This window comes from Stegodyphus dumicola, chromosome 2 (genome assembly GCF_044657685.1).
Source record: "Stegodyphus dumicola isolate Sdum_Otavi_A_Nest chromosome 2, ASM4465768v1".
Taxonomy (NCBI): Eukaryota; Metazoa; Arthropoda; class Arachnida; order Araneae; family Eresidae; genus Stegodyphus; species Stegodyphus dumicola.
In genome coordinates, this window is record NC_140769.1 from 151,582,724 (window position 1) to 151,594,730 (window position 12,007).

The window sequence follows — 12,007 nt, forward strand, 5'->3', positions numbered from 1 at the left end:
GAGTGACAGAGGTTATTGAAAACAAAAAATTTCGATTGACAAATTAGTCAGTATTCTCGACGCAGCAATTATAGAACTTGAACAGCGGAACTTTGTAACTGAACAAGAAATGATGTCTGTTTATAGAATTAAGGAGAATGTATTATCACATAAAAAATGAAGCAACTTAAACAACTTACATTGAAAGAAATGTTTAATAAAGTAAACAAATAAATATTAAGCTTTTTTTTTTTTTTTGATACCCTTTAGATCATAATTGTTCTTTATTTCATAAATTACGGTTTCATATTTTTAATTTTATAATTTCTGCATGCCGTCTTACCAGATTTAAACTGATGATCTATAATCCGGAATCGCCGAAGTCCCGACGAGTCCGGATTAACGACTTTTGACTGTACTTGATTAATCTGAAAAAATTACGTTATTGAAAAGTGTGAAAAAAACTGGTGACACAGAATTTTATGAAAAATTTAAAACATGCTGCAGCAGAATTATAATTTTAAAAGTTCAATAAATGTGCAGACAAATAGATATAAATGAAAACTATTCTTGCTTGATAAAAGTAAAATAAAGGAAAATTGCAATCTTATTACAATTCTTTTTTATAATTTGCAATGACCAAAGGAACAACAAGTCACCTACGGAAAACAGTAATGAATGGATAATTCTAGCACTAAAACTCCACACAACTGAATTGCTGAAGTAAGTTCACTCACAAATAGTAATGTACAACAAATTTGAGAAATATATTGTCACCTTTAAAATATTACATTCACAATTCCTCACACAACAAATTACGTTATCAAAAAAGTTTATGACTGTTCAAGAAGGCGGGGAAACCCACCACCGTTTGATCTCTATGGTTTGCTTATTTTGCTTTTGCAAATTTACATTCACACAACATTTAACTTAATTTATTTTTGTATGTTCTAAAAGCCAATCGAGATTATTTAATTATTACTGTTTTACTAAATTCTTTTTTCTTTATAAACATATGGCATGCAGTATATGACTTATAAAGTAATTCAACACAGAGTTTTCTTAAGGTGGCAGCATAGGTTGGCCACTCAAATTACTTTTTTACTTATATGTAAAACATAATCTCCTTTCTTATACTGTAATAACTTGAGAATAATAAAATATCAGTAAATTGGTGGTTATAAACAAAGCATCTAAAACTGCATCAAATAAAGCATTTACGATTCAAGAAAACTTAATTTAAAAAAAAAGCTTAAAGAATCAAAAGTATATTATTCTGACCTCTACACCATGTATGTTAACAACAGTTATTTCACAGAAAACTTTTACAACATCTAGACAACAAAGATTAATCATTTATAAGCAAATGAATAATTAAAGACATGAATCATGACTCAGATTATGTCTTAAATTATATTTCTTACATACAGTCACGATTGAGAAACAATATCGAGTCTGAGCCTAGTTTAACAATAATGCAAAGAAATGATAAATTAATTTTATGATTAAGGCGATAAAAAATGCCACTTAACTGCATATGTGTTTAATTTATCAATAAGTAATTGCCAGATTAAATATAAAAATGAATACTTGAAAAATTTAACAAAAATTAGTTTATCATACTTGTTTTCATAACTCTAGCAGAATTCTTTACTAATGCATTTCTATCAAATTAAAAAAAAAAAAAAAAAGTAATAAATAAATACAGACAGACAGATCAGTTCATGTTTAAGATTTACATTTATGAAGTACGACAATAGACTGTGGTTCATAAGACAACATATTACATGTATAAGAAATATTCACTTTTAGTTTACAAGTGGGTGAAGCTTAAAACTATTTAAGAAGTGAATTTTTCTTTAAAAATAACAGATTACTTTCATATTACAAATATATATACTAAGAAGTTCTGAGAAGAATTTTATTTTCATGCTTACTCCTAGTTATACATCAACTGGTCTGCATAAAATATTTAGGGCAATTATGCAATTATTTTACACATCTTGATGCAAACAATTTATCCCTTTTACACATTACCAATTGCAGTATTCCTGAAGTCTGGTTTTGTTGTTATATGATTACATTTTGTACACAAAGGCATAACTGAACTAGGGCAAACTATTCAAAAATTAATTCTAAACCAGTATGAATAAGAAATACTACAAATAATAAAGCATGAAAAGAAGGTAGTTAAGTATTATCCTGTCGACTGTGAAAATGTTGCCAAACAGTGCGATTAGTGCTATGTAATGTAACAACCCACTCATAACATCTGTGCTTTCAGCTTATGTAACCTTGATTGATCCTCAATAAGGTACATTTTGTTTTCATGGATACAAGGATATAAATTATTTGTTACTGCTGTATTTTATTTTTTCATGCATTTTGGAGGGGAAAAATTTGGGACCTGCCCGCTATAGAACAGTAAGTAATGAATTATTTTCAAAGGGATCCCCCATCAGAAAACTATGTATTAATGGCCATGACATGGTCAGCTGAGTATGGCCAACAAAACAATAATAGATTGGAACAGTTACTTATGGAAAGTTTGTACTCATAGCATTCTAAAAAGTTTTTGGTAAAATCACAGGGCATAACAAAATAGCAGAAATTGACAAAAGCATATTTATAAAGTGAAAAAATGAAACAGGCCAACTAATGATTGTTTATTAAATAAGGCGGCATCAGTTCCTTGAAAATTCCCAGAAACGATTGGTGCAACTTTGACAGGATCTCATGACCTTGTATGATTCAATGATAGCCAATTTTCATGGTCGACGGCATAATATGTAAGCACTAAAAAGAACTCCCATTCATAATTTTATTCAGTAGACAACAATTAAGTCGAAATTATTCTACTACAAGAGCAAAATAAATTTCGTATTAAACAATTTATTTCTGAATGCAAATTAAAAACAATTTTTGCATGCAAGTATATAAATTATATTTTCTCCAAATATAATGTGAATATATATATATAGGTTTTCAATCATAACTTAAAAACTAATTAAATCCGCATATGGCACTATAAACTGCTTAAGATTATACACAAAAGTTTGTTGCATAGTATTATGCAAACATCGAATAAGAATAATTCCGCAGCCAAGACATATAATATATGCTGCTAAGAACATCTTTTAATTATTATGCTCAAGGTACAAATGCTTATAAAATAAGTAATATTCATAAAAACTACTTCTAGCTCAATTTTCTTAAAAACTAAGATAAACTTTACTCTTTTAGTAACTGAGAATGCACATTTCATTACTTAAGTAATCTGCGGCATTCCGGTTTAATCAACCCAGAAGATAAAAATGTTGTACCACAGAAATAGGTAATTACTTCAACAAAGACATTTTTAACAGGAAATGTACGAAACTGCACTTCACTTTAAGGCTATAAAATGAGATGATTAGGCCTGTAAATAAATACAAGAAAGTTTCAATTGCATAAATCATACTCTAAAAATTCATATAACCCTAAAGAGAAGGCAAACCAAACTTTTTTGGTCCAGCACTCACTATATTAGGCAACATACGAAAAAGATGCTTATGTAAAGGTGGTAAGATACATAACAGTTTCTGACAGATTTGTACATTTTACATAAAGCTGTTTATTTAACCCTAACATTAGCCTATGCCAGAAGCCTTAAAAGCATTAAAGGACACTTTGAAACAGATCACGCCTTAAAAATTAATTTGCCTGAATTTGTAATCTACATGAAATAAAATGCAAAATACAAAAAAAAATTAAATTATATATATATAAAGAGAGAGAGATAAAGAAAGAGAAGCCTTATTTGATCACGATATGATATTAAGAAAAAAATACACTTTATGTAATTTCTTATTAAATGCCTCTATTTGTTCATTAAAACAAGTGGTATTTTGTCCCTAAATTAAGTATCAAAGCCAGCCACTAAACATCAAGAATTTTATTCTAAAGTAAATAGGAAATCTTTATTCAGGATACAAAATGGTTTGTTAATAATACGTTAACCAGGGTTATAATTTTGAGCAATATGTTCCTACATAATAACTTTCACAATATGGCTATTTCAACTGCCAATCTGTACCATGGAAAAAAATGAAGCATTACTTAAATTTTTACGGTCAGAATATGTACAACCTTCTGAAATCAATAGAAGAATGAAGGTCCTGCAGATAGTTTTTTTAATTCGTGGTAAATGTAAAAAGGTTTAACCTTCCAAGGGTTATGGACATAAAATCCTGTATCAAAGAATGGTTTTCCTATTCATTACGCATGAAAATTTCTGCCAGATCCTGATCTATTCCACCTCAAGTTGGATGAATATTTAGGGTTCATAGCCACATTTTAGTTAAAAAAATAAGCACTTTTCAAGCACATTTTAAGAAAAAAAATAAGCACCTGTCTAATTACGTTATACACAACTGCATAACCTTAAAAGAAAAATAAGACTTGTAATTTAAAATATGAGAAATTCAGTATTTATTAAGAGAGAATGAGCATTACTCAGCCATGGAAAACAATTACATACTTTTTTTAAATTTTAAATAACAGTTCAATTTACAGAACTAGTTTACAACGAGAGAAAGAAAAACTATGCAGAACTAAACTATATTACAGGTTTTAATGATGAAATTTCAGTTCAAAATAGAGGAAATAAATAATAATAAGGCATATTTATTCTATTCGCTTGGAACTTAATAATAAATAAAAATTTATTTTCCACTCATATTGATATTTAACTAATTTAAATCTAAATTCTGAACACTTTCTAAATTTTCACAGTAAAACTCTTTTAAGTGTTCATAAACAAATCTCGGACCTAACATCAAAATTAATTATCTCTACAAAATATCGTTTGCGCAATAGCAATATGTGCGCCGTAATTCTTCCCTACATGATATTACGCAATCTGAATCAACAGCTGCCGGTATTGGGAGAATAAAGAACTAAATAAAGGAAAAGAAAGAGACTTACCAATCTAGGGTGTGTTTCATTTTAATTTTCAACAGACTGCGTTAAATTTCCGGAATAGAATCATTCTTCCCTTAGGTTGGTAGACCACAGAACGTTTAGTCCTATTCAGCCCAGATTGGAAAGTGACAAAAAGAAAAGAAAAAGAAAGAAAGAAAAGGGTCTGTTGCTTGTTTTGCAGCGAACTGTAACAGTTTCAATATTCGAGATTTTGTGAAGAAAGGGGAGAACTCCCAAACTTCGTACTGTATAATGTACTGGCCAAAAAAATGAAATTATTTTGACTATTTGATTACTTTCCCTTTATTTACGCCATTCCGAATATTATTCCTTAGAAAGCTAATCTGTGTTAACACACAACCATTTTTGGAAGTTTACTGCAGTTACAACAACTATGTTATTATTAACATTCATACATATAATATAAACATAACAATCATAATAAACACGAATATGAACTGACCAAGCGGAACGAGAATGCAAAGTATTAAGATCTTGATAGAAATTCAAACATGTGTAGTATTTGGGTGGGAGGAAAAGAATGCTGAATGTACCGGAATTTTCTACTGCTTTTGCAATTCTTTGACCAACAGAACGATGGGCACCTGTCTGTACTCTCCGTGCACACCAAAGGTTATGTTAATGCAAAGAAAGGGGGAAAAGCTATTTCCGGGAGTATGACTCACCATCTGACATTCCATATTAGGAAGAAAAGTTGTTTATTTAGTTTCGGCTTTGGTACGGGGAAAAATTGCGCGTTCATTTAAAAAAAAAAGCACTAAAAGCAAAAAATAAGCACTAAAAGCAAAAAAATAAGCACTAAAAACAAAAAAATAAGGGCTTTAAAGAAAAAGTAAGCACCTATAAGGGCCTTTATATTTTATTTTGAAATATAAGGACTTATAAACACTTATAAGGACCGCTACGAACCCTGATATTGCACGAAAAGGAGTCAAGGTACAAAATGAGAGGATCATTTTGGAATTATAATGAAAAAAATTCCACTCATTCATGATATTTTAGAGAACTTTGAATTTTCAGGGCCAAACATGTAATGCTCAGAGGGTTAAAAAGATAACAAAATAACCACTGCATACAAACAGAGAGAGCTATTCACATGGCAAGGGAGACAGTGAAACAGCAGATTGAACAGTAGGCAGGTCTGCAATGCTCATAAACATATATAGCTGTAGATTTATTAGAAGCATCATAAGATTAATTAAGATTTATTAGAAGTAAGACATTATACTCTTGAAGATGCTTTTCTGTACACAATAAAGGTTCTAGATGCATTATTACGAACCAAAGAACAAAAGATAACCGATGCAATGGAAATATTATTCCTACTCACGAAAGGATTCCAGATAGAGGCTACTCATAAATAAGAAATTTGTACTGAGAATTGTTTGGGCCCTATATTGATGCCCTTCTAAACAAGCTGAAGCTTGTAGTACAATTAAAATACATATGTCCATCAAAAAGGAATGTACTGTTGCCAACCTCTATTTAGGAACACATATAATAATTACACAATGTGCCCTGAAGTTTGAGAGGCTGAAATATCTATTATTTATTCTAATCTTGACATCAGCGATTTTTCACTTATTTGGACCTCAGAAAAAATACCTGTGAAATCAAAAGTTTGTAAATAACAATAGGGTAATAGAAGCAGCCTGAAATGATCCAAATGTTATGAAGCACACACATTCCGTCTTAAAATAAGATGAAATGATTTAAGTATTCTTGTAAAAAATGCTTTTATAAAAATTCCTGTTACTTAGTAACTGTATTATCAACATTCTCACAATAAATTTCAAGCATAAATTATTCAGTTCACGACCTGAAAACATAAATGGGATAAAATTAAAAAGACAGATTTGAAATTCTACAAATGAATAAATACAAATACTTTAATTTCAAAGGCCATATATCAATTAAATATCAAACTTAATAAACAAAGAAAAATACTTTAAGAAAAGACATGTTTGTGCAAATCTCAAAACAAAAAATTTGTTCTCAAAAACCCCTCTGTCACTTTTTTCAGTACTGGTAGCAATATTTTTAGATTTAGAACCATACCACAGATTTGCCACCCATCAGTTAATTGATGACTGAAGCAGTCATTGAGAAAGCTAGCATCTGCTACACACTACTGGCAATGCATTCAGAGATTTGAGATTAAAGACATGTTGCTCTGATATATTTTATCTTCCTTCTACAGCAAACTGAAAAATTTAAGCTTGAATTATATTAGTTTAGTTATGTACCTTTCCGCACATGCTTAAGGCTTACCCAAGTTCCAAATTAAATTCCCACATATATTTAGGCTTATCTAGTGCCAGCACAGTCTTTGTGGGTCCTAAATTCTGCTGCCAAGCACCTCCCTAAATTCTAAAAAAATTTGCTGCCCCTAAATTCTATGCATTTTGTCATCGCTTAATTTTGTTGCTCAGTGCTTTTCTGAATTCTGAAAATTTTGCCTTTCCTAAATTCTGCCACCCAGTGCTGCATCAGCTTGTGTGCTAATCCCGGGGTTGTCTGGAAAACAAATAGTTTTTCCCAAATCACACAACACTAAACATAATTTTTTGGCCTATCAATATCATTTACAAAATCTAATTTTTGCCTATGAGAAGAAATTTCTGTTAAATTTCTCCTCAACACTTTACAGCACAACAGCTGATGTCTGTAATCCTCACCAATTATAATGTTAATATTTTGTTTTTCTTAGTTAGTTAGCTACCCATCATTCTAATAAATAGAAAGTTACGAAAATAAAGATTAAAATAAGTACTTATATAAATCTAGTAAATAAACACTGTTTACATAGAGATCTTAAACAGATACAAAAAGCAGTGCAACTCAGAATGTAAATTAAAGCAAGACAATACCTAAAAGACTTGCAGATCTTTCTTTTGACTATATTTTTACTATCTGTCAAGTGAAAAGTTCCAAACTGTGCAAGTACACCAACAACAAGTATGAGCTTTATTTTTGGTAAGAATCGACAAGTATATTTTAATTAAAATAAAAAGCAGAGTAATAGAAAAGTATTTTCATGCTTCTTGCAACAAATGTATAAATTTTGCTTGTTACATAAGGATGCATGCGTGTGTATATGCACTAAAAGAGAGATAAGATATACAAAAACCTCTTGATATTTGTATTTCTTTTTCTTGGATGATCTTAATTGTTAAATAATCACTAAATATTTAAATTTTATTTAAATAAATTTATAATTATAGAATAAAAAAAATGCAAGTTTTCATACTAGTTACTTTTGTAGCATCATGCTATAAAAGTTCTGTTTCAGTAAATGTGCATTTTCAGTTAAAATAGATTATACAAGGATACTGAAAATAACAAACTTATATTTATATTGCTAGAATATTAAGTAATAACATTTTTTAGTTAAAAAAAAATAACTATTTAGTTTTTACTTTTGCATACCAAAGATAAATTATTGATAATTCTTTTCCAATTACATTTCTGACCATGAAGACATAATGCACAATTTTAATAACCAAAATTACATTTGCAGCATTACTTTCCAAATATGTCACAAGAATTAATTTAATAAAGTGAAATTTACTATAAATTTTAAAATACAAATAATTTATTTTGGGGAAATAAGCTTGGCTTTGAGCCTTGAAGCCAAACAATAAATTTTCATTAACTGCATTTGTAAATGTTTAGCACTTTTCGCTGACCCTTTGTTTTATTCAAAAATGAGAGATTTAAAAATTACCAGGTAAATACAGAAATATAAATTCACACATGTGTAAGAATGCACATGGAAAAGTTTTTCATCAACTAAAATATGTTGAACACTAAATTCAACCAGATTTCAGCAAATTTCTATACTTTTGTACTAACATCAAAGCATTAAAATTTATATAACAACATTAATGTGACATATGACAAAAATGTAAAAGCTACAGATCTATACCTCACGGCGCAAGGTATGAATTTTGGTAGGCAGACACATACCAGTCCTTACTTGTCAAACCTCGCATTTGTTCATTCTGTTCTCGTAAGAACTGATTGGTTGCTGTAAGATCAACAACTTGTTTTTTTAGTTCTTCAATTTTATGCAACAACCTGGCATTTTCTTCTTGTAATAAGCGGTAATGTTGTGGGAAAAGCTGATGTGGTTCAGGCATGGCATTTCCCCCACCAAAGGGAGAAAAGTTGTTTTCATATGCCTGTCGTTTCGGTTGTGGTTCACACATACCAAAACCATCAAATTGACGATCATAATTTTCAAACTGCCCTCTTCGGGTATTTATATTATTATTTTCCATGTGATACTGTCCTGCTGTGATATGTCTGAATTTGCAACGACCTCCTCGCTTACATTCTCCTTTTAGGAAATCTTTACAAACTGGAATGCTAGAGATCAACTGCCCTCCTCCTTTCTGTGATACACTCTCCATAATGTGTTCTGCAATATAGCCACTCGAACGATAGATTTCTTCTTCTTGTTTGGTGCAGTGGATAAATCTGCAATTGAGTCTTCGGCATTCTTTATTTTGGAAATCATGACAGAAAATCAGATCTTTCTTACCCAAAGCCTTGGCTTCATCGCCTTCAGGATGTCGAAATTTACAACTGTTGCCTCTGTTGCAAACATTACGCAAATAATCACGGCAAATGCTATCTTTCATATCCCCATTCATACTTGAGTAGCCAGAATAATTTGAATCTTCGTGCATCAGACTGTCTGTCGACATCAACAACTTTATTTCAACAAATTATGAGGCAATTCCTTTCAGAGAAAATACCGTTAGCAATTAATTCCTGTAAGAAAAATTCACAAATATTGAGTAAATTTATTTCTATACAGAAAACATTTGTAAAGCAATATTTTTTTAAATCATGTAATTGAGTAAATACATAACACGTAACATCAGATAAGTGTTTTAAACATAACATTCCAAACATTAACTCGTATCTGATGTCATATATGTTTATAAATTATGTCAAATAAATATATTTTTTTAAATAAAGGTAAAAAGGATTAATATGTTTGTATTTTTTTACATATAGCTTTCAGTTTCATTAATCTGTCATATGCAATGTAATGTTACTTTACTTCATCAACACAGCAACTTGGCGCTATTTTCCTGTTTAAGCCCTACCAGTGAATCTAAATTTACGCACAGGTCCAGAATTTGTCCCCAATGAGCTGTTTTTGTAATAAAGGACAACAGCAATGAAATCAACTTTGCCGCTAAAGCATTCTATTGAACATTTTCAGCTGCTAGGTTGAAAGAGGCATGGAAAAGGCAATGCACATGCTATTCGTTTGGTTAACGCAGAGCTGTCTTCTTCAGAATTCTCAAAAATTTCGTAACACTTCAATAAAGATCTATCGTTACAAAACTGTTACAAACACATTGATGTATATCTTTTGAAAATGACAAAAAACTATGATACATATCCAAATATAATAAACTAGTACAATACGATATAATTCACCAAATAAATGCAGAAAAATTCACAAATATTGAGTAAATTTATTTCTATACAGAAAACATTTGTAAAGCAATATTTTTTTAAATCATGTAATTGAGTAACTGACCGCTAACCATGTTTCCATCAAATAATGATGGGCCGTAAACAAATGATCGGGATATCGCACAAAACACGCTGATTTTGGACGAATCTCGTACATGTTCAATAGCTGCATGTGAGTTCTGTAGGCCCCAAATTCGAACACTATGCTTGTTTACATGACCACTAACATGAAAAGTCGCTTCATCACTGAACACAATTCGTTGTGCAAAAGTGTTATTATTGTCAATAGCATCAATAATCTCTTTATCAAATTCTACGTATTTGTCATCAGAACAAATGTAACTTGTACAGCTTCATAACCAACCGATATCTCAAAACACGCCAAATTGTTGTTGTATGAGGTTGTAACTCATAACTGGCAGGATAAGTCAATTTTGAAGGACTACGTTAGAAAGCAGTATGAATTCATGTAACATTTTCATCGGGAACACGAGGGCGGCCAAGACTCTTTCCTTTACATACACATCCTGGACTCTTTCCTACATTACAAACTGTCAATACCATCTGCGAATGTTCTACCCATTCAAAGGATCACTTTGGTACCTCAACTTGAAATGTCTTTTCACTGTAATCACATCATCTGTGTTCGCAAACTCACGAACACAAAATGATTTCTGCTGCGGAGTAGCCATTTTAAACATGTTACGGTTACCACGCAAAACAGAAGACAATTGGCATCTAGTGCCTATTAATATAAACTAGACTATGTATTCGTTTCATCAATAGCTGAGACGAGGCGTAGTGATCAATAGTTTGGACAAAATAACACTTTGTAATACATACATTCTTTTTGAAACATTCTGTATATAACAGTACAATGCTGTTACCTGAGCAAAGTTATGTTACAGTAATTTAAGTTGTTATGCAGAACTTATGTTAACAATTACAATGTTAACATAATTTAGAGTGAAGATACAACATAATTTATAGTGAAGAATAAAGTTTGCACAAATATACAGTAACCCAGTCCACAAATGTACAGTAATACAACAAAAACCAAAGAACCTATAATTTTAAGACTGACTGACTGACTGACTGACGTTTGTCAATTTTACAGATAAACATGTCTGCTTGCTGTGAGCCAGTAGCCATGTAGTGTCGAAAAACATAATGTTGAAAGTCACTTTCAGACTATTTTAATATTACCTATTAACTTAAGAAGCAAGTAAAGGAGAATATAAAAGCTAAAAATCAAACTTGTCTGCCCAACAGACAGTTTTCACTAAGCCTGTGGGAAAATATAAAAGTATCACTATTGCTCCTTTCAAAATTTCTTAGATGCTCACAAAGAAGAAAAGGCTTTTCTAGGATAGTGAACTGTTAGAAAGAAGCATTTTTAACAGTGCCAGTTAATTCTTTGAGAATTTTCTGATAAATACGACATTATTATTAGCAATTTAAGACTTGCTGCTGTCAGATAACAAACACCTTCACATGAATGCATGCCATTCCAAATAACATTCAAACTCAGCTAAGGAATGACTTA

At 30.7% G+C, this 12,007-nt stretch overlaps 1 protein-coding gene across 2 annotated transcripts in view; it reads right to left on the reverse strand.

The window, feature by feature from the left end:
• The window catches only part of LOC118204607 (zinc finger CCCH domain-containing protein 10-like), a 43,134-nt gene that overhangs the window by 13,072 nt on the left and 18,055 nt on the right, over positions 1 to 12,007 (reverse strand). The window contains exon 2 of one of the 2 annotated variants that reach the window (XM_085811270.1): positions 8,932 to 9,741. In XM_085811270.1, coding sequence (XP_085667396.1) covers positions 8,932 to 9,674 — 743 coding nt within the window. In that variant the 5' untranslated portion in view covers positions 9,675 to 9,741. Of the gene's footprint in view, positions 1 to 8,890; positions 9,742 to 12,007 lie in introns of both variants that reach the window. The other variant, XM_085811269.1, reaches the window with a different exon arrangement.